This window comes from Notechis scutatus, chromosome 2 (assembly GCF_049901735.1).
Source record: "Notechis scutatus isolate UNSWTSFEM ecotype Mainland chromosome 2, rNotScu1.2, whole genome shotgun sequence".
Lineage (NCBI taxonomy): Eukaryota > Metazoa > Chordata > Lepidosauria > Squamata > Elapidae > Notechis > Notechis scutatus.
Window position 1 is genome coordinate 13,032,964 of NC_142010.1, and position 23,112 is coordinate 13,056,075.

Below are 23,112 nucleotides of genomic sequence, written 5' to 3' on the forward strand. Positions count from 1 at the left end.
GGAGGAGCAGGAAGTAGGATTCGCACTGGACTCCCCGAGGGCCCGATCCCATCTCCGGAGGCGGAGAGAAGGGGCGGTGGCCTCTCCACCTGCCTCCTTCCCGGCCCTGCTTGGTGAGTGGGGGGCTGGGGCACTTGGTGCTGTGGGCAGGTTGGGGGAAGGAGGTTCGGGGCTGAATCCCTCTTTCTGATCCTCGGGGTCAGTTTTTCTCTCCTCCCAGATTCGGAGCCCTCGGCAGCCTTTGCAAGCCAGGATTTCCTCTGCAGGGAAAGGAAGGAAGGGAGAGAGAGAGAGAGGGAAGGAGAGTGTGGAAGGACCTGCAGGGATCCGTCCTGCCGCCCCAGAAATGATGCCATGAAGGAAGAGGCCCCTGGAGACCCCCCAGAGTCCCTGGAGCTCTTTGGAGCTGCTCTGCCAGAGAGAGGAAGGATGGAGACACCCCCTTTGGCCAAGGAGGGGAGCGGAAAAGGCCCGCAGCTCTTCAGCGTGGGAGATATGGGGAGAGCTGGACCAGAACCGGGCAGAAGGTCCTGCAGGAGGGAACCATCCTTCCTTCAGAATTTCCACCCTGGACCTTCATCCGATGCCTGGAGGCTGAGGGTCCCCAAGGACTTTGCAGCCGACTCCATGACTTGTGCAGGCGATGGCTGAACCCAGGAAAACACAGCAAAGCCCAGATGCTGGACCTGGTGGTTCTGGAGCGTCTCCTGGCTCTCCTGCCCCCAGAGATGGAGGGCTGGGTGCGGACATATGGAGCAGAGAGCAGCTCCCAGGCGGTGGCTCTGGCGGAAGGCTTCCTCCTGAGCGAGCGGAGGAGCAGAAGGAGCAGCTCCAGCTGCAGGTGGGAGACTTTAGGGAGCTCAGAAGGGAATAAAGAGAGAGAGTGTTTGAATGCTTCACCCCTCCTTCCCAAACTTCTCTCATGTTCATAATATGTGGCAATTCTCCAATACTGGTAGGACGTTGTTCCATTGTTTTCTCACTCAGCCACATGGATGGATATTGAGGGCTTTGAGGTTGTGCTCTCGAATATAAAAATCCACTTTGTGTTATGTGACGTCCATTAATTTTGCTTCTTTTTTCCTTCCCCCTCTTTGAAGTGGATCTTTGTGGAGATCAGCGATCCTGAGGGAAAGAAGAACCCATCAAATCCCCCTCAGGAGCTATTTTTCAGGAGGATCCCTTGGGAAGATCCAAGTCGGGACACCTCAGGAGGTAATGGAAGATCCTCCGATTCCCCATCTGTCTTACCTTCCTTCTCTCTTCTCTCCTATAGAACACCTCCTCCTATTTTTTTAATTATGCATTTTGAAATTATTTATTCCTTACAGGGAAGCAAAGAATGAAGCTTTCTGGTTTTTATGATGGAGATCAAACAGCAGTTGAACCTCCAAATCAAGTAAGAAAGGGAAAAGATATTAGATTTGTATTCTCCCTTCAGGAAGTGAAGCAGGTGTGTAGAGTGCTCTGTTCTTCTGTTTCCCCCCTGGATTATTTTTGTGTTCCTCCACAACATGGACAGCAGAGTAGCAGGTTCAAGTTGCTGTCGGCCAGCATAGTTTCCTCTGGTTATCTTGTTCTGCTACGTTCTCCTCCATCTTGTAGTTTACAAGAAACAATTTTTAAAAACTCCTTGAAGAAGTAGGAATAAACAGTGGCAGGAACTGCTAGAGACCCAAAAATGTTTTGTAATTCTTTGACTCGCAATTGTGCAAGGCTAATGAAAAATAAATAAATACATTGCCACATTACCATTTTAAAAAACTTTTTAAAAATGTGGTCTGCACAAAACCATACGGGCTGTTGCATTTTGCATCAACTGGAGCCTCCAGATGCTCTTCAAGGGCAGCCCCATGTGGAGCGCATTGCAATAGTCAAGGCAGGAAGTGACTAGGGCAAGAGTGACTCTGAGTAAGGACCATTGGTCCATGAAAGGCGTAACTGAAGCACAATCTGAAGTCGTGCAAAAGCCCTCCTAGCCACAACTGCCACCTGCTCTTTGAGCAGGAGTTGTGAGTCCAAGAAAACTCCTAGATTACACACAGGGTCTGTTTAGGGTAGTGCCACCCCATCCAAGACTAAAGGTGACAATTCTACCTGAGTCAATGAACCCCAAAGGTTTAGTTTCAACCCGTTGCTCCCCATCCAGCCCCTAACAGCCTCCAGGCACTGCGAGAGGGGAGGACAAGGCATCACAACTCACCTCTGCCCCGAGACATACAGCTGAGTATCATCAGCGTATTGGTGATACCTGAGTCCATGGTGACGGATGATCTCACCTAGTGGCTTCATATAAATGTTGAACAGGAGCGGAGAGAGTACCAAGCCCTGCGGAACCCCATAAAGCAGTGGGTGAGGGCTGGATCTCTCCTCCTATCAACACTGACTGAGAGCAGCCACAGAGGAAGGAAGTGAACCAGGATAGCACAAAGCCTCCCATTCCCATCCCCGAAGCCGCCCCAGGAGAATCCCATGTTCTGTGGTAATGAAATTACTTTACTGAAAGGTACTGAAGGTTTTGCAGAATCAATGAACTTGATAAAACTTCCCCAAATATTTCTTCAGTGAAAGCAATTTTCAGATTTGCCAATTTTCTCACCTAAAATTAGGACTTGTGTGACCCACAGCCACTTAATTTAGTGCACATCTTTACTTCGGGAACAATGGAGTAGAATAACAGAGTTGGTAGGGATCTTGGAGGTCTTCTAGTCCAACTCCCTGCTCAGACAGGAAGCCCTATAACATTTCAGATAAATGGCTGTCCAGTTTCTTCATAAACACCTCCAGTGTTGGAGCACCCACAATTCCTGGAGGGAAGTCATACCACTGATTGTTTTCACTGTCAGGAAATTTCTCTTTACTTGCAGGTTGGTTCTCTCCTTGAATAGTTTCAAACCATTGCTTCATGGAACCCTGCTATCATGTCTCTCCTAGTCCTTATTTCATGAAACTAGACATAACCAATTCCAGCAACCGTTCTTTATATGTTTTAGCCTCTGGTCCAACTAATAATTTTTCTTGCTCTTCTCTACCCTCTTTCTAGAGTCTCAAGATCTTTTTACATCTGACAACCAAAACTGGATGTAATATTCGAGTGTGGCCTTACTAAGGCATTATAAAGTGGTACTAACGCTTCATGTCATGTTGATTCTATCCCTCTTAATGCAGCCTATAATTCTGTTGGGGTTTTTTGGGGGCAACTGTGGTATAGTGCTGACTCATGTTTAAGTGGTTGTCCACTAGGACTCCAAGATCCCTGTGGCGCTTACTACTGTTGAGCCAGGTATCACTTATTCTATGCCAGTGCATTTGTTTTTTTCTTTCCTAAATATAGAACCTTATATTTCTCAGTGTTGATTTCATTTTGTTAGATGGGGCCCAATCTGTTGATCCTTCTGTATCTCGAGGTTATCTTCTAGAGTGTTGGTATTCCTGTCAATTTGGTCTTGTCTGCAAATTTGATGAGTTCCCCTCTGTTGTCTAAATCAATGATGATGATGAACATATCTTGCGAATCCTCCTCCTTTGTTCTTTTTTCCATGGGCAGGAGGGTCTTGTGTCCTTTGAGGAGGTGGCTGTATATTTCTCTGAGGAGGAATGGTCTCAGCTGGATACTGATCAGAAAGTATTGCATTCGGAAGTCATGCTTGAAAACCATAGGAACGTAGTCTCTCTGGGTAAGAGTTCTTAGTCCCCAATCTGAGAGTTCAAGAAGAGAGATTATAGTTAGTTTTTTATTAAAAAAAAACCACTGTCAGATATTGTCTCCTGGGAGGGAGAAGAAAAGGATCTGGCCTTGTCGTGCTCCAAGGAAGGAAAGTGTCAATGTCTCTTTGCTTAGATGCTTTCTGTGCCATTTCTTATCTGTATATTTCCATTTCTATTTGAACTTATCTGTGGAGACTGAAAAGAACTAGGTGTGCTTTTATGTGTCCTCTGGAGGTCATGTGAGAGGAGTGTGTTGTCATTTGTCTTCTGGAACCTCCCCAAATTGTGTGAGAACAGAACTTTCACGCTTAGCCCATGGAAGAGCATTCTCCCAATCCAATTCAAGAACAAAGGCCTCATGTAGTGTGACTCAGAGCATCCTAGGCTAGGGTACAAGTAATCCCCAAGTTATGACAGTTCACTTAGCAACCGTTCCAAGTTATGACCAGCCCTCCTCCAGTATTTGAGACCCAGTCCCTCTTTCTTTTCAAAGACTTTTTACCTGGATCTCATGAAGTCCTCAGTTCTTAAAAGAACACAGGCCTAAAGTACTGCAGTGCGAGATCATACAAGATTAGTAGCCTGAGACCTTGCACTATTGGTCTTGTGTACTTTAGGCCTCCGTTCTCTGAGAACCGACGTCTGTACCAGATATGGCCAAAGAGCCCTTGCAAGCCGATGAGACTTTGGGGCAGTGAAATAGCCATTCTTGAAGCATCCCAACCTTTCCAGTCTCAGCACAAAGAGCATTTACAAGGCAATGGGATGCTTCAGCAAGGGATTTATCTCCAAAGTCTCATCGCTGGGATCGAGGAACAGGCCGAGCCGGGTCCTGCCCACCAGACAGACGCCTTGGAGCAGCTGTTCCAAGGTACACCCGGGAAGAAGGAGCTTGTTTCAAAATTGTTTCATTTCTCACAGGTCTCTGCTGAAATTCAGCCACCCTAATAAAACTTAACTTTTCTCCTAATTCCTCCTTGGATGTTTCCCCTGATTATTCCTTAACTGAAAACTGAATCTGAGTGAGGGTGAAGAGGGACTTCCGGTTTGTCGGCTTCGCGAGTGGCAGGGATTTGCGAAGCTGCGCGATCCCTGCCGCGCTAGCCGTTTTTGGGGCAGCTGAAGGTAGGGGATCCGGAGAAGGGTTTGGGGGTGTTGCAGACTCCCTCCTGGCCGCAGAACTCCCTTTTCCCAGGACGGTGCAGCGGCGGTCTGTAATGGCCGCCACAAAGAAGCTGGCAGCCGGGTAAGAATGCGCAGGAGGAAGTGGAGAAAGTGATTGAGAGGAGAAAGTTTTTCTTGGCTCCTAGGACTCTAAGACATATTTAATAAAATTCCTGAAAAGTATGACTTTCTGAATAATACCTGCCAGAAGAGGAAAAAAGCGGCTGTTTGAAGGTGCTGAAAGGATAGCTTTCCCTCTTTTCCTACGAAATAAATAACTGGATATTAAGAAACCTATTTCTTTTAGGTGAAAATTGGTTTTAAGCGATGAGTGGGAAGAGAGAGGATTAAAAAGAAAATATTTGTATGCTAAGACTTTGTTGGAGCAGATGCCTTAAGGATTTGAAGACAATAATATATTGCAATAAGATTTTAAACAGATTTGGACTTTCTTTCTCTTGGATTGATATTACCCCAGAAGGAGAAAATGAGAACTCTGCCTTAGTTTGGACTGACTGATAACTTTGGGACTGTTTTATTTTTTTTATTTTCTTTTGAATATTCTGGTTGTTGTAAGAAGAAAGAAGGGGAAAGAAAAGAAAAGATTTATAATGGCTCTTTCTGTTGAGGAACTAAGAAAAGAATATGAACAAGCAAAAAAATGGTAAAGATGGTGTGGAAGAAGCTTTCCTTTTCTTAGAAATGGCGCTTACTAATTATCAACAAACATTACAACAGATGAAGACAGCAGAGGAACAAGAAAGAAAGGAAGGAGCCATTTTTAATGAATCTCAGAATTTGATCCAGAAAGAAGGAAGAGAGAAAGAAAAGAAAAGAAGAGAAAAGAAGAAAACTAAAGGACTTAAGGACTTAAGATCTAAAAACATTTAAGAAAGGGAAAAATAAGGTGCAAAACCAATATGATGATAGTAAACAAAAGGGAAAAGGAATACGACAGAGAAGGGAAGCTGGTAAGGCAGAGGCTAGAAGAAGGGGGGTAGAAAGGTTTGTTGGGAGAAGAAAGAAAGGGAAAAGGTGGAGAAAAGCTACAATGTTTTGAAATTAAATGAAAAAAAGAAATCTTTTATGGATAATGGATAAAGTATATTTTTTTTTTAAAAAAAAAGATTTTGCAAGGTACATAAGATGAGATGGTAGTATTGTAATGATTTAAGAGTTGATAAGAGATTAAAATGTTAAAATGTTTAAAAATGATTGGCTTTAAAACTTAATAATAGGGGAGGTTTAGAATATTGTTTTAATTAAAGAGTTTAATAAGACTATGGTATTGATGTTATTATAAAATTTTTATTATAGTATCTTTTTTTAATATTTGGATTTATTGTTTAATTATGTACTTAATTATGTTGGATGTATTAGTTAGATAGAATGTACCAAGCAAAATCGGATTGGGTATTAGATATTATTTTAAAGATTAATTTGATTAACTTAGGGGGAGATAGAAAGGCATCATACTCTGATTAATGATTTCAGGAGAAACTTATTTTCTTTTTTTTATAAGGAATGAGACAAAGGGATGATAAAAAAATGGACAAAAGATATAAATATAATGATTCAAACTAAGATGATTAATTAAGATAGAAGTAAGAAGTGTGAAATATGTGGGGAAGTTAATATAGAAGGCTTAGAATGGTAAATAAAATAAGTAATGATATGTAAGATGAGCATGAATATAATTGAAGTCCATGAAGAGAGAGACACCTGGGTCCAAGTTACTTTCCAAAAAGATTTTTTTTTTATGTTTTGTGTGTTGTGTGTATATGTCTTTTTGGGGGGGGAGAATTAGTTAAAACTTGTAGAAATATAGAATGAGAATAATGGTAACTAAGTCAGAAAGAAACAGATGAAATAATAATAATGATATTGAATAAGAGTAAAGAGAAGTAAAGAGAAATTGAATAAGAGGTTTTGGTATTTTGTATGGAAATGGTTTAAAATAGAATTATAATTTATCTGACTTGTTAAATTGACAATGAAAAAAGGTTTAAACATGTAATGAATAATAATTTGTGTGTTTTAAAAATTAATAAAACTTGTTTTAAAAAAAAAAAAATTAGGTGAAGGAATATTATCGTTATATAGGAATTAAATACAAAGAGGGTTGACAAGTAGAAACATTTGATATAATTAACATAAAAAGTATATATAAGCTAATACAAGAAGTGAGTTAAAATTGTTTTGTTACATTATTATTGTTACTAGTATATATGTTGATATTTGTTTTTTCTTTTGCATTTTCATAAATGATACGCCCTGACAATACACTGTATTCAAAATGTTAATGAATAAAACACTCAAATAAAATAAAATGCATGGAATGTAGAAAGAGTTTTGTTCAGAATGGTCATCTTATTTCTCATAAAAGGATCCATGCTTGGGAGAAACTTTATAGCAATCGCAGTTTGACTTACAGGTGAAATTCGAAAAATTAGAATATCGTGCAAAAGTTCATTTATTTCAGTAATGCAACTTAAAAGGTGAAACTAATATATGAGATAGATTCATTACATGCAAAGCAAGATAGTTCAAGCTGTGATGTTGTCATAATTGAGATGATTATGGCTTACAGCTCATGAAAACTCCAAATCCACAATCACCATTGTCGGGAAGGAGGAGATATTGGGAAGGAAGGAGGAAGGGAAAAGGAGGGGGTAGGAGGGGGAAGAGGTGGAGGAGGAAATAGGAAGAAAAGAGGAAGAGAAGAAGAGGAGGAGGAAGGAAAGGAAGGAGAAAGAGAAGGGGTAGAGGAGAAAATAGGAGGAAGAAGCGAAGTGGAGGAGAACCAAGGAGGAAGGAGGAGGAAGGGAAAAGGAGGGGTAGGAGGGGAAAGAGAAGAGGTGGGGGAGGAAATAGGAAGGAGGGGTGGAGGAGGAGGAAGCAGAAGAAAGGAAGAGGAAGGAGCCGAAGAAAGGAAGGGCAAGGAAGGAAGAGGATGATGAAAAGGAGGATGGCGCTGCAGAATGTCACCCTCTACAAAAGCATCCTGGTGAGCAGCGCGGGGGAGGGGAGGGCTTGGGGGTTTCACACTTAATGACAGTTACAGCCTCCCCTTGGTCACCTGGTCAAAGTTCAGATGTTTGGCAAGTGATTCGTCTTTATGACAGTCACAGTGTCCTGAATTCATGGGATCCCCTTTGGCGATCTCCCAACAAGCAAAAGTCAATGGTGGAGCCAGACTCAACAACCGGGTTACTCACTCAACAACTGCAGTTATTCACTTGGGGGACGTGGCAAGGAAAGGTGTTACAATGCACCGAAATTCACTCATCTCGCTTAGCAACAGGAATTTTGGCTTCGGTTTTGGTCGTAAGTCAAAGATTACCAGTATTTATTAGTTTTATTAAATTGACATGCCGTCTGTCTCCCCGACAGGTTAGGTAGGTTACAGACGATAAAAAGATAAATAAATAAGCAATTATTTTTTTAAAAAACACTAAGCAAACTGCCATGTTTGTAATTTAGCTCTCTGGGTTTCAATCAATCCTGGCTGAGTTCCAGTTTTTAGCAAGCAGGGTTGAGCTTTTTCTCTGACCAACCAGACCACCATTCCACTTAGAGGTCCCTGCAAGGGCTGCAGATGCTGAACAAGGGAGACCAAGCATGGGAAGGGTGCTGTTGTGGTTTGCCGGCAGCAGGTTCAGACGGCTGAGGCCTCGGAGAGCAAGGCCTTGGATGAGGGGCCTGCGTGTGCTGCAGGGATGGGGCCAGGAGTATCGGAGAGTGGGGTGCTCCCTTCGGAGGTTGTGGAGGCTGGCAGCAGTGACGCAGAGGACCCCGAGGAGCCTGTGCCCAGTGCACATGCACACAGGGCTGCTCAAAGGAAAGAGCAGCTAAAGCAGCAAGGCCAACTCGGGAGTAAGGTTGGAAGGTGATGATGGCCTCTCCCGTAAGGGATAAAAGCCAGCCTTTGGGGTTGGCTTCTTTGCAGGAAGCAAAGAAGTTCTTTATGCTCAGAGTCCTCGTCCTCCAGTTTCTTTTTTGGAAACTTCTGGCTTGGGATATTTATCTGCAATTAGTCTTTTGTTCTTGGCAGCCTTTTGCAACCTTGAGTCTGGGACAATGAGTTTTGAAAGACTCTTGGCTGTGAATGCACAGAATTCAAAGCGCCTCATTAAAAGATGTTTGCTTTTATACATACTTTGTGTTTGTTTAACAAGGCTTGGGTCAGAACAGGTGCCGATCTCGCTTGGCAAGTGCTGGGTGACATTTCTGCCTTTAGGGGAGGCATCAACAGGGCTGGCCGACTAACCCCTTTCTCCATCTTCCTCCCCAGGTAACAAGCCAGGATAAGGCCCCCACCGTGGTGGCAAAGGTGCTGGAGAAACACAACCAGGACAAGAATCTGGCACATGACTACGAGCTGGTGCAGCTCTTGCCGGATGGCCGAGGTGAGGAAGAGGGGAAGGGCTGTCGGTGGGGCTGGCCTGATGGCCCCACAACGAGGGCCAGGGTGTGTGTGTGAATGTGTTTTGGCCACTATGGAGCATTTTCTGGAAGTCACCCTGGCATGCTGGGGTCCCTGCAGATCTGATTCCAGAAAGCGACATCTCTGCACACACAAGACCTGTGTTCAAGTTCAGATTTGAGAGGGGCAGCCTGCTGAGGTCTGGTGTGTGGTGGGGGGAGGGTTGCAGGGGTGGGGTTGCTGGGGAGGAGGGAAGTGGACTGTCTTCCTCCTTGATCCTCCCTCTCTCTCCCGCAGAGCTGGTCCTCCCCCCCATGGCAAACGTCTTCTACGCCAGGAACGGCTTCAGCCTGGACTTCCTGCTCTGGCCCAAGGGCCCACTGAGGAAGACCCCCCCTTCCACTCCCCCACTCAGGAGCCCCCGAGCCAGGGAGATGGACATCAGTGCCACCTTCCCGAAGATCAAGGCCACTGGCCGCAGGATTGCCCGGGTTCTTTTCTGAGGGGAGGAGCTCTGGAGGGGGGGACCCACACAGCTCTGTTGGGGACCCCCAGGCCAAGACTGGGAGCTCCACCCAGGACATGAAGTGTGGGGGGCTTCAGCAGCACCCCAGGTTGTGCAAGAGTCTCGGAGTCTCTGCTGCCCAGAGGACCAGAAGGCAGGAAGGATCGTGGGGCTGAGAGGAGTAGCCCTGGTAAAGGTCCCTCAGGTGGTCTCAGGTGACTGAAGGGTGGGACGTGACAATACTGTCCCATAAGTAAGAAGAGTTCTTTAGTACCTCCAACTTTGCCCCCAGTGTCCAGTTCCCTTCGGCTGGAGAAAAACTCTCCCAAGAACAGCATTTAAGTGGACGAAGTTCAGTCCAAAACAAGGTACATGCAAACTGTAACTAAAAATCCACACAAACCACACTGCAGCAATTAACTGGACAGGGCAGGAGAAGGAATTGCAGCCTTGAAAGGCCAAAAAACACACACAGTTGGGAAGATGCCAGGAACCCAGATAAGCCTTGACAAACAAAGATAACTCACGATTTGCTTCCAGAAACTTTGCTGTGCGCAAACTCCCTTTTTAAACACTGTGTTCCCAGCTGCAGCTAATGAAGGGAATCAGGGCCCTTTCGTCCCCCGTAAGCCATGCAACTCACATTGCTCCCTTCTCTATTCCTCCCTGTATGCCCTAGAATGAAGAGGGGGTGGGCCTGGGTGTTCCTCCAAATTCCCACTCCCTTGCTCTACCTCTCCCCTGCTCAGCCCAGTCCGACTGTGCCCCTCCCCAGTTTCTTCCATAGCCAACAGAGTCATACTCCCGCTCCCTGTCAGCTGCCCGGCCTCCCCCTCCGAGTCAGATTCCGCAAGGGGCATGATAACCTTCTTTGCTGCTTCTCTAAGGAGAGTCTCTCCTGTATGTGTGTGCGTGTGTACACCTGTACGCCTGTTCACAGGGCCTTTGCTGAGATACAAATATGGGGGAGGGGGCTGAGTTCAGCCTCACCCATCCCCCTTGATGGCTTCTCTGCCCTCCCAGAGTCTGCCCCTCCCCTCTAGCTCTCCTCTCCCTCCCTCCTCCCTCCCTCCCCACTTTCCTCTCCCCCTCGCTCTCTTCTCTCCCCTTCACTCCTCCCTCCCTCTTCTCTGCCCTCCTGCTCCCTCTTCCCCTCCATCCCTCCCCACTCTCTCCTGTATTTAAAGGAGGGGCAGGGACCAGGGAAGGTGAGACCCCCTTGTTGCCCCCTTTAGGGTTTCCTGTCCACTATAACTTTGCCTCCTCCCTCTGGACAAGGGGAATTGGGTTCCCACGAGGTCTTCCAAATGGCAGGAGCTGAGAAAGGGGGATGGGGAGAGTTTCAGGGAGAGGACCAGGCAAGTCTGAAAGAGGAAAAAGAGGGAAGTGAATCTTTTGAGGAAGGGGAGATTTAGGGGGCCTAAAGGTTCGCCCTCCTTGTCTTGGAGGAGTTTCAACCTCTGCAGCAGCCCCGATGCTTCCTGGTGGTCTCCCATCCTCAGGCTAAGCAGGCTGGTCCCTCTCAGCCAGGGGAGGCCCTGGGAGGTTGGGCAGCTGCCAGCTGTTGAGGGCGGATGATGAAAGATCAGCTGATGGTTGGTGATGCCAGTTTAGCTCAGAGCCCCAACCCTCCCCAGCTATTGCAGGGAGGCATCTCACAGGGCGCCTATCCTGGGATGGCCTGGATCCCCCTCCCCCTTGCTCCCCACTCACTTTCCCCCTGTCCCACAATTGTGTCTTTGGACACACCCAGTCACCCAACATGGGCCCCAGATCCATCGCTCTTTTGGCCAAAGCAGAACTTCTAAGGCTCTTTTCGTGTTTCCCTCTCCCACAAAATTGTGATTTCCTCTGAGTTCTTCCTGCACACACACACATACACACACACTCACACATACACACACACAGAGCAGCACTTCCGCCAACCCCATCAGCTGCAGAGGCGCTTGGGTTCCGCTTCCCTAGCCTGAAGCTTTGGGCTCTTCCGAAGCAGAACTGAGGAACTGGCCAGGATCCAGCAGGCAACAACCCTGGATTCCTCACCAGGACAGCTCAGGGATTGTCCTCCTCCACCCCATGGCTGAGTCCCCAAATGGGGCAGCCACAAGGTCCTCTGGCCCACCGGAAGTTTCCAGGGACTTTTTCATTCCTCCCCACATGAAAGAGGGAAAAGGGATAAGAAGAATCTGTGGACGTCATTATTTCTGGAAGCCCCTCAGTTTCCTCTTTGATAGCTGCTCCTGGGAAACAGCCAACCACCCTTGCTTGATTCTCTAAAAATTGGCTGGTTCAGTTCCCTGAGCAATGAAGCATCTATCAGTAACAATGCCTTTTCTTTGTTAAGGAAACCTGAATTTTTTTTTATCATTGATACATTTGGTGTTGTCCCTTCTCCAAGTTCTTGCACGCTGTCTTCCAAGGGGAGATTTTTGCCAACAGGAGCCCAAATCTTCCCCGTGTTTGAGAGACTTTCTCCAACGACACAAAGATTCTTCCTGTGGTGGCCCCAAGACCCCAGATGAGGAATTGGGAGGGGGAAATTCTGCCCTTAGAGATCTAGCTGGAGTCCTGCAGAGCCAGTCTGGATGACCTCTGGAGGGGGTGAGGCTCAATTGGAGGGCTACCTAAGGGCATCTAGAGATGTTAGGGAGAATGGAGGGGTCTTCCACTCAGGGCTGCCCCATTGAACCCCCTCCCTCTTTCCCGCAGAGCTGGTCTTCCCCTCCATGGCAAATGTCTTCTACACCAGGAAAGATTTCAGGTGGATTTATCGGAGATCATCTAGTCCAACCCCCTGCTTGGGCCTACACCATTTAGGTCTACTCTATACCATTTGAATGTGAACCCAAAAGAGGGAGGGAGGGGGGTGCCAAAATGGGGCAGAATCTTCCTCCAGTTGTGAGGGAGAGAAATGGTTGAAATGGCCGGGTCAATGTAGGGGGGTCTCAGGTGCCCCCCAATGGCTCCCCACAAACGTTCAGGGAAGACCCTGCCTGCTGGCATTGTGCTCCTCCAAAGGGGGCTTGAGGGGAAGCAGAGCAAGGAGGCCTCTGAGCAGGAGGGGGGGTCCTTCCCCCCCCCGGATCTGCCCACCATCCTCCCGAACCAGTTCTGTCTTCGGACCCCCGAAGGAGCTGGGATCCAGAGGCAGCAGAGGGAGGAGCCTCCTGTGGGGGCGGCAAAGAGGAAGGAAGGAGTCCAGGGTTTACTGCTTCTAAACTTTATTCCTTCATAGCAAAGCGAAGGGAAGGGAAGTGATTCATAAGAAGAATAATGTCGGTGAAGCTGCTGTGGGTTCAAAGCCAGGAGAGATGAAGGGGCTAGAGGGACAGGTCGGCCCAGCATCCCAGGGGACAGTCTAGATGGTCTCCACCCCTCCCTCCCAAGAAAGGGAGGCCCCCAAAGGAAGCTACCATCCTCCTCCTCCCCCCAACCTGCCACCTTCAGCCTCCATTTCTCAGAGGTTGCAAACAGGACAAAGAATCATCAGCTACTTAAGAAAAAAAATATCCTTTGCATCAGAGAGCAGGATTAATCCATGAGGGCTGCAGAAAAAGAGACAGGGAAGAAAATTAGAATAGAAAGAGACATTTTTTGTGTAAATAACATTTTTTTCTTCCCTTTCAGACCCCCAACCCCAAGGCAGGCCCACACTGCAGGGGGGTGATTGACAGGCAGGGACGAATAGAGGGAGAATCTGCCCATTTCAGGGAGGAAAAGGCTGGGAAGGACCAGGGATTCCTCCCCATTTCATCTCCAGGGGATTCTGGGATTCTCCCTATTTGTCTTAATTAGAGGGTTAATCAAGAGGAGAGACCCCCCTCCCTCCCCCCTGCAGACATTTCCTATGAGCAAACGACATGGGGCCAGGATGGGGGTTGAAGAAAAGGGAGGAGACTGGGGGTCACTTGGCCAGAAATTGTGTGAATTCCCACAAGGAGAAGCGGGGTCAGGAAGAACAGCCTGTCAAGGTTCTGACTAGTGAACCCAAATGAGTCTCCATGGAGAGCCAAGAAGGATCATCTGCGACTGGGGGGAGGGGAGGAAGGGGTCCAGTTCACAGTGGAGTTTTGGAGGGAGTTCATGAAGGTGATAGGATCATCATTCTCAAGGGCTTAGCTCCACCCTCCATCCGAGTATGGACGGAGCTGCAGAACGAGCTAACGCTATTATAGAACAATACCTGAGATGCTGTGTTAATTATCAGCAATCTAGCTGGGAAGATCTCCTGCCATTCGCTGAAGTGGCCCAAAATACCACAGTGCATATTAACATGGAACTCACCCCTTTTAAAATAGCCACAGGGGTGGAATTTGTCCCCATGCCTGAATCCCCTCAGGAACCCCCCTCCACAGTAAGCCTAAAAGGATGGGTGGGTTGCTTACAAACTATTGGGGGGGAGGGGAAATGTAAACCTGGGATCCTCCTTCCCTTCCCTTTTGCAATTTCCCAAAACTTGGAAAAATTCTGCGCAAGATTTTAGCGTTTCTGTGTACTTTTCTTTTTGATTGCAATATTTTTTCTGATCTCTGTAAGGAAAAGCTGCCCAAAATTCAAAAATTTGCTATATCCACACAAAGGAGATATTTAAAAAAAAATTTTTTAAAAAAACACCTATAACTTGTAGGAGAGGCTGAGATGAGGGAGGAAGAGGAGAAACTCACCTGCAGGAGGTTGGATGGGAGTGGCTGGAAGGAGAAAAAGAGCCAATCAGGACCCTTCATGGGCTGGAGGACTCAGGGGGTCCCCCTCCCCACTAATAGCCCATAATAGGTTGGACAATCTTCCCTTATAGCCCCCTTGAGGAACAGAAGTTCCCAAAACTATTCCTCAAGGAGACCCTCTTGGCCACCTGCTGAGCTTGATGAGAGTCCTCCCCTAGATGGTCCCCTCCCCACAACCTCTCCTCCAGCCCCCCCCAGACTCACCTTTCTTGCTCTTCAGGTAGGAGAAGAGCCCCACTGCCAGGAAGGCCGCTCCAATCACGGCCCCCATGATCCCTGTCCACAGTTTGCTCCTGGCAGAGCTGGAGGAACGGGGCTCTGGGGAAGGAGAAGGAGCCTCACCTGAGCAGGAGGATCAGGCCCACCGTCCCCCAGGAGGGTCCATTCCGGCTCCCCCCACAGGGAGGTTCTCTCCCCCTTCTCAGGGCAGGAGGGGAGTGAGGGGAGGGGCTTACCCCACTGGACGGTGATGGGGGCCTCCAGGCTGACATGCCCCACCTGGCAAGTGTAGACGTCCCCCCGCTGGGGCTGGGTCTCCAGCATCACCTGGAGCTGGTAGGTCCAGTCTCCGTTCTGGAGCTCCTCCCCGAAGGCCACGCCCTCCTCCTCCAGCTTCCCGTTCTTCAGCCACTGGATCTCGATCTCCAGGGGGTAAAAGCCCCTGGCGGTGCAGAGGAGGATGGTGTTGGGGGAAGCGGGATCCATCTTGGTGGGGGAGATGGTGACAGTGGGCTTGGCTGGAGGGAAGGAAGAAAAGGAGGTGCATGAGAGGCACAGGAGGGCCCAGAACAGGAGACCAAGTTGGTTAGTTCAGGCCAGGATCCCTTTTCACTCCTGAAAATATTCTGTGCTTTGAATCATCTTCCAAAGTAAATTGCAGCAAGAAATTAAAAGGGATCCTGAAAGAGGGAAAAAAGTGAAATCCTTCCTGATTGGGATCAGCTGCAGTCTCCAAAAAGGAAGAATTCCCCAAATAGGCAAATCCGACAGGGTTAAACGCGAGAAACGCCCAGAGGTGAAAGGAACCTTCTGCCAGATGTGGTGGAGATGGAAAGAAATAACGCAGAAGATGGGGAGGACAAACACAGCAGGATTCAGAGGATTGTTGGGGTCTCATGGAAAATGGAACCACACTTTTAATCAGGTATAATACGACGTTTGTTTGTTTGTTTGTTTGTTTAGTACATTTAGTTATTTATTAAATTAATTTGCCAAAGTGGCCAACTAACCCAAAGACTTACAGACCCTCTCCTAGCCATGACTGCCACCTGCTCTTCGGGAGTCCAGGAGAATCTCCAGAACTGGGAACTGAATATACAGAATATGGAGGAAAAATCAGAAATGGTGACAAGAAGAAGAAGAAGAAAGAAGAAGAAGAAGAAGAAGAAGAAGAAGAAGAAGAAGAAGAAGAAGAAGAAGAAGAAGAAGAAGAAGAAGAAGAAGAAGAAGAAGAAGAAGAAGAAGAAAGGACAAAGATGTGGGAGGAGTTAGAAGAAAGAGAAAGCAGTGAAATGGATCAAAAGGAACAACAAATAACACAAGAAGAAAAAAGAAGCTGAATATGAGATATTAATGATGGATATAATAAATAAGAGAGGGGATATTGAGACTGGAATGCTGATAAATGAAATGGTTACGGAGATACACAGTGGAGATTTAAGAGGGAGCGGGGAAACTTTGAGAAATGGGAGAGAAAATATCAGAAAATGATGGTAAATGGAGGAAGGATTAAGGGAAAAAGCCAAAGGATGAAAGAAAATGATAAACAAGCAAAGAAACAATGAATTAATATAAAAGAAAGATTTAGAGACAATAGTTAGAAGTGGAAAAAAGACCTGGTATTTATATTAGAGGATCCATTGGAATCAGCACCTAAACTGATAGAAAAGATAGAAGAGAATGAGAAAGTAGCAGGTTTGAAAAAAAATAAAGATAAAACAAAGATTTTAGCAAAGAACATGTTAGTAAGACGAAAGAAAGAATTGGAAGTTTTGGGGATCCAGGTCACAAACAAGGTTGAGTATTTAGGGATACATATAACACCAAGATGTAGCACACTTAAGGAGGACAATTATCTCAAACTTAAACAACAGATTGCAACAGACTTGATAAAATGGGAAAATTTACAATCACTGATTGGGAGAATATCTACAATTAAGATGAATGTATTGCCCAGAATCTTATACTTATTCCAGACAATTCCAATCAGAATAGGGAAAGAATTTTTGAAGATTTAAACAAAATAGTGTTAAAATACAGTAAAGAATAAAACTTAAATTGCTACAAGATGCAAGAATAAGAGGAGGATTTGCTTTGCCCAATTGGGAATTATACTACCAAGCGACGAATCTGATGTGGGAAAAGGAGTGGATAACACTAAGGAATACTAGACTTTTGAATTTAGAAGGACATGACTTGCCGCTAGGGTGGCATGCCTTCCTCTGGTATAAGGGAACTAAAACGCAGGGGTATTTTAGAAGAAATTATATTCGAGAAGCATTGTTTCTAAACTGGGAGAAGATAAAAAGCAATATTATTTAAAAATTCCACTATAGTTATCTACTATTGAAGCTTTTTCCTATCCAATAATATATAAAAAGGAACAAACAGATATGGTGAGATATTGAATGAAAAGGGTGAACTTAAATCTATGCAAGCGTTGGAAGAACAAGGTGTAAAAATGAATTGGTTTTCATATTTGCAAATACAATCTAGATTTGATAAAGATGTTAAAACAGAAGGTATCTATGATAACTTGACTGATTTAGATAAAATTTTGACAGGTACTGATGAAAAAGTAATCAAAAAACTTTATGGACATTTGCTAGAGTTTAAATTAGAGGAAGAACAAGTAAAAGAAACAATGATTGCGTGGGGGGAAAATTCGGATATGGGATTGACTTAGATAAATGGCAAAAATTGTGGTCTCAAAATTATAAAATGACAATGTCAACTGCATATAAAGAAAATTTATATAAGATGTTTTACAGGTGGCACTTACCCACAACGAGAATTGCCAGGATGTTCAAGAATAAATCGGATAAATGTTGGTAATGTCATCAGATACCTGGTTCATATTACCACATGTGGTGGACATGCTCAGATGCAAAAAGATATTGAACTACAATCCACACATGGATGGAAAAATGACAAAACAGCACATAGACTTTAAACCTGAGATATTTTTATTGGGAATTATACCGGAAATATATTGTAAAGAATTGAAATATTTGATTGTCAATGTTTTAACAGCGGCTAGAATTGTATTTGCTAAGAATTGGAAAAATGAGAAATACCTAAGTAGGAGGAAATTATTAAGAAAATCATGGACTGTGCGGAAATGAGTAAATTGACATTTGAAATTAGAGAACAAGAGGATAAACAATTTTATATGATGTGGGATTTATTTTAACAATGGTTAGATAAAAAGACATGGTAAAGAAATAGATTAGTAAGCCTTACAATAAAAGTCAAAAGATTGATATAGAATACAATATAAAATATATAACCATTGGATGAATGCATAGGAATAAATCATAATGAAAATTAGAATATCTCGTATAAAATGATGGAAAAATAGTCAAATGAATGTTTAATAATTGATATTATATAACCACAAGCTAGATCGATAAGGTGAGAATTTATGTAACTTGTGAGTAATGGTAAAAACAGGATAGCACAAAAGATTGTAACCAACTGACACACTGTACGTATATATTTGAAAGAGGGTTTTATGTTTTTATGTTTTGTTCGTATGTTTGTTGTAAAAAATAAAAACTTTGTTTAAAAAAAAAGGAACAAAATAGAAAAAAAATTAAAAAAAGAAGTGGAAAAGAGGGAGACTCCAGATGATGAGGTATATTTGTAGTAAAACATATATAATCGATTTTGAGAGATGGGATTAAGAATTAGAATAAAAAGGAATTATTTAAATGTAATAGATATGAAAATAAGAATTTATAATAGATTAATTAAGATAGACAAATGCTTATGTAAAATCTAAATGATTAGGGGATAAAATATGAAAAGAAATGTTTTATGGAGCCTGACAGAGAATAGATATAACCATGTAGTAGTATAATATTTTTAATGAATTATATATGTGCTGTCCAGCCAGTGTAGGGGAATTGGATAGCTAGGTAGCAATTGTGAGCTGTCCCCTTAAGGGAATGCATCATGGTAAATGTAGTTAAAGGTATCCTGGGAAATGTAGTCCATATCACCTGACCACATCTGTAATCCTGATTGGTCACTAAATTGACCCTTGATGGGTTGGAGTTTTCCTCACTTTTGCCTGAACTCCCTAACTCATGGCAATTGCTTTCTATCGCTAGGAGATGGGTTAGGAGATAACCAGCTTTTATTACAAGGCAGATATGCAAAGGATTGGTCATTAAAGAAGAACTTCGTCACAAATGTGATTTATGAGGATACCTGATGAACCAATAAACGTACTTTGTGATGGACGTCTTGTTGGGTTTATCTATCTGCATCTGCACAGCTTAAAAATCCACTACTGTGCAGAAGACAGAAAAATATATTTTATTACATACATACATACATACATACATACATACATACATACATATATATATATATATATATATATATATATATATATATATATATATATATATATATATATATGGTAATGAGGTCATAATGTTACAAGTTTGGTATTATTGGCTAAAAGAAAAGTTATTTGAGTAAAAATGAGATGTTAGAGGGAAGGGAATATATAGAAAATAAAATATATGCAACAGTGGCAAGTGTAATAATGGGGGGACATAATAGGAGATAATATAAATTAAGATGAAATTTTGAATGCTTAATGAATGGTATGAAACTGTCAACATGCTGAGCACAAGAAGGATTAGTATATCTTTCATGAAATATTCTATTATCTACTTGTATAAGGTAATGAAGATATATTGCTATAAGTTTGACAATATTGGCTAAAAGATAATAAGATGGAAAATTTATTTCTCTAAAAATGAGGTGTAAACATGTTGAAAATATGATCAAGGAAGATAGAGAAATTTTTAATGAATTAATCAATTAAATATTCTGTTATATCTGTGATATTTGTATAAGGTAATGAGGATATATTGCTGTAGATATGACAATATTGGTTAAAAGAAAATAACATGGAAAATGTATTTATCTAAAAATGAGAAGTGTAAACATGTTGAAAATATGATTAAGGAAGATAGATAAAGTTTTAATGAATTAAATATTCTGTTATATCTGTTATATTTGTATAAGGTAATGAGGATATAGTGGTGTAAATATGACCATATTGGCTAAAAGAAAATAAGATGGAAAGTGTATTTTCGGATAGCTATAAATTAAGGTGAAACTTTGAATGATAAATGAAATGATATGAATAGATTAGCTATAAAATCAGTAGATTGAACTATAAACATGTTGAATATATGACTGAGGAAGATAGAAAATGAACAAAAATAAAAAGGCTGATATGAAGTAATTTATGAGAATTTGGAGAAGAAAATATGACAATAGATAATGATGTGATGTTAGAAAGTTGTATTTGTGATTATGGACAGGATTGATTTAAAGTGTAAAACACCCGGAACCACACTGTCCTCGCAAAGGTGTATTTAAATGATTAAAAATAAAAGACTTTTTGCAAGAAATAATAGAGTGAGAGGGAGGGGCTTCTGGATGGAAAGAGGGAGGGAAACAGGCGGTTCCTGAAGAGGATAAAAAGGAATCAGGGAGAGAAAGAAACAGATGAATATCCAGGCAATCCTTGAGTTCTGACCACGATTGAGCCCAGAATCTCTGTTGTTAAGTGAGGCGTTTGTTCCATGAGGTTTGCCTCATTTTGTGACCTTTGTTGCTCCGGTCGTTAAGTGAATCACTGCAGTTGTTAAATGAGTAAGACGGTTGTTAAGTGAACCTGGCTTCCCTGTGGAAGGTCGCAAAAGCGGTTCCGAGGACCCCGGGTCACTGTGACTGTCACAAGTACAAATCAGTGGCCAAACACCTGGATTTGGCTCAGGGGACCCTGGGGAGGCTGCAATGGTCATAAGTGTGAAACAGGGTCAGAAGTCATTGCTTTCACTGCCCTTGTGACTTCAAACCGTCACTAAGGGAACTGTTGTAAGTGGAGGACTCCCTGGATTGAGCAGGAGGGAGAGAGAGAGAGACCTGGCTGGATTCCCTTCCCCCAAAAGAAGAAAACCATAGATTTGGGTGGATTTCCTGGGGTGATCAAAGGGATCCCAGATCCCGGACAGGAGGAGAGTTCGGATCCTGGGGAGAAGAGGGAGATTCCGGAGCTCTGAGAGGGCAGAAGGAAGAAGAAGGAGGCGGAACCGTCACCCGGGAGGAGAATCCCCAGTGGATGCCAGGAAAGGAAAGGGGGGTCCCGGCCTCCCCCTCCCAGGGAAGAAGAGACCCTCCCCCCCCCAGGACTCACCTCTCCGGCCAACCACGCGCTCCTCCCTCTTGGCCGCCTCGTAGCTTCCGATCTCGTAGTTGTGTCGGCAGAAACGATCCACTCCGGTCTTCTGGTACTGCAGGATCTGCTTTCGCTGTTCCACTTGTCCGCATCCGCCTCCCCAAACGCCGTGACGGCCACGAACTCCCGAGGTCGCTGTCGAAGCGGACGTATTCCTGCCGGTCGTAGAACTGCCTGTAGAGGTACCGCACCCGCTGCGTCCCGTTGAGGAAGAGGCACTCGGACTTCTCCTGGTACAGGAAATGGACTGCCAGGGGGAGGAAGGCCGTCAGGAGGGACTCCAGGGCCCATCGGTCCCAGCCGCTAGTAGAGGAGGAGGAGGAGGAGGGTCCCACGCAGGAAGGGGGAGGGGGGGGAACTTCCTTTGAGAGACGGATGCGAGACGCCCCGGGAGGAGGGAGGGGGGACTCTCTCACTCTCAGGGGGAGGCAGACTGGGGGGGCGGAGTGAAGGAGGTGGAGGGGAGGAGCCTCCTTAAGGGACCCCACCCTCCATCCCTTCGGGGGGGGGGAGGGCAGGCAGAAACTCCACTGGTCGAGCAGATCTTCTCTCTGCAGGGAACGTTGGATCTCCAGGGGGAGGAAGGGTGGGGGGAGGGCTGGAGGGAAGGGAATATCCACACCTCCTGCTCTCCCTTCCTTTGGGGAGCGGGGAATGAGGGGAGGGGGCACAAGGAGGACATCTAGACTCACACTTCTGAGGTCTCCGATCCCTTCAAACCCCCCCTTCGCTGGACTTCCCCCCCTCAACTTTTCTTCTTCCCCGAATCTTCAGCCCATTTCCCTCCCTTTGGGTGACTGTCGGGGATCCCCACGTTTCCTTTCCCCTCCCCAAAAAGACCCCCTGCAGCCCCCAAGAGCCACTCAAAGGGAGAGTCTCCAGCCCCCCCACTAAAGGGGGAGCCAGTTTCGAGGAGCAACTCAGAGCCCCCTCCTCCGTTCCCCCTCCCCTCCAGGTCCCGATAGAGCCAGTGGGGATTATGGGGGTGGGGGGTTCTTGGTCCCCTCCCCAAATTCAGAGCCTCCCCAGGAGGGACCGAAGCTCCCCTCTTGCCTGACCTCCAAAGCCTCAAATCTGAGATTCAGAAGAAAAAGCGAAGTTTCTGCAGAAGCCAAAATTCTTTGGCTCTTTTTCCTTCTGGGGCTTCAGGGCTGAAAATGCCTCAGTTTCCCTCTTTCGCTTTCGCTTTTCCTTCCCTGCCTCTTTCCAGGCAGCCCACTCCGACCCAGACAATGGGGGGAGAGGGGTCCGGCTGCGACCCCCACCTCGGCTACAACCGGGGAACAAGGGAGGGGTCCCTCTCCGTCCTCCTGGGGGGCAATACGGGTAGGGAAGGGAAGGAGACCACGCAGAGATCGAGGCTGTTGGAGGCTCTGGAGACCCACCAGCTCCCTTCCCCCTCCGGGGGTCCTTCCCAGCCCCTCCTCCCCGCCCAGCCCCCTCCTTACCGGGGGTCTCCTTCCCCCCTTCGCTTCCGGGGATCCGGCCCAGCGCCCCCACCAGCAGCACCAGGAGGAGCCCAGCCAAAGCCATGGATGCCGCCCCACAAGCGCCCGCAAAGAGAGGCGAGAAGGACGCGGAGGCTCCCGGCCCCCAGGAGGAATCGGAGGGTCTGAACTGGGGAAGGCGGAGTTTTCCCAACACTTCGGAACTGGGAGCGTCCAGGAAGAGCCGGAGGACCAATGAGAATCCTCCCTTCTTGCAGCGTCATCGGTCTCCGGGCAGAGTCTCCCTTGACTGCAGCCGATACAGGAGATAGTTCTGCGCAGAGAGAGAAGCGGAGAAAGTGGGAGGGGGATCCTTGCAGTCTTGAGGGGCTTCATTAATCTCGGGGGTCTTTCCTGCCGGTTCCATGCAGGAGGGGCTGGGGGGGCGGAGGGCTTCGGTAGGGGGAGGGTCGAAGGGGAGAGCGAGGCTCAGAGGCTGGAAGGGACCTTAGAGATCTTCTAGCCTGACCCCCTGGCCGAGGCATTAGGAGCCCTTATCCCACCCCGGACAAACGGCCGTCCAGCCTCTCCTGGAAATCCCTCCTGATCCCTTCCAGGTCGGATCCCCCTCGGAGGCTTCGGACGATCCCATTTCCCCTCCCAGGGGGATC

General features: G+C 45.7%; 4 protein-coding genes and 1 long non-coding RNA gene across 6 annotated transcripts in view; 4 read left to right on the forward strand and 1 right to left on the reverse strand.

Moving 5' to 3' along the window:
* LOC113431609 (ral guanine nucleotide dissociation stimulator-like 2) overlaps positions 1 to 9,801 on the forward strand; it is a 40,102-nt gene extending 30,301 nt beyond the window's left edge. The window contains exons 4-5 of the mRNA XM_087958837.1: positions 9,167 to 9,281; positions 9,596 to 9,801. Of these exons, the coding sequence (XP_087814963.1) occupies positions 9,167 to 9,281; positions 9,596 to 9,801 (321 nt within the window). The remainder of the gene's footprint in view (positions 1 to 9,166; positions 9,282 to 9,595) is intronic.
* The window catches only part of LOC113432426 (rano class II histocompatibility antigen, A beta chain-like), a 404,516-nt gene that overhangs the window by 64,997 nt on the left and 316,407 nt on the right, over positions 1 to 23,112 (forward strand). The gene's annotated exons all lie outside the window — the stretch shown is intronic.
* The window catches only part of LOC148131780 (uncharacterized), a 43,414-nt gene continuing 30,464 nt past the window's right edge, over positions 10,163 to 23,112 (forward strand). Inside the window, exon 1 of the long non-coding RNA XR_015747166.1 lies at positions 10,163 to 10,781. This is a non-coding gene — a long non-coding RNA (uncharacterized LOC148131780). The remainder of the gene's footprint in view (positions 10,782 to 23,112) is intronic.
* On the reverse strand, positions 13,008 to 22,627 carry LOC113432584 (rano class II histocompatibility antigen, A beta chain-like). The gene is made up of 6 exons (XM_087953558.1): positions 22,463 to 22,627; positions 20,973 to 21,261; positions 14,983 to 15,264; positions 14,732 to 14,845; positions 14,468 to 14,491; positions 13,008 to 13,348 (listed from the first exon to the last, which is right to left on the reverse strand). Exons 3-6 carry the CDS (start codon positions 15,230 to 15,232, stop codon positions 13,335 to 13,337), a joined length of 402 nt encoding a protein of 133 aa, XP_087809684.1. The 5' UTR covers positions 15,233 to 15,264; positions 20,973 to 21,261; positions 22,463 to 22,627; the 3' UTR covers positions 13,008 to 13,334.
* LOC148131781 (ral guanine nucleotide dissociation stimulator-like 2) overlaps positions 22,546 to 23,112 on the forward strand; it is a 31,031-nt gene continuing 30,464 nt past the window's right edge. The window contains exon 1 of the mRNA XM_087958839.1: positions 22,546 to 22,624. Within this exon, the coding sequence (XP_087814965.1) occupies positions 22,546 to 22,624 (79 nt within the window). The remainder of the gene's footprint in view (positions 22,625 to 23,112) is intronic.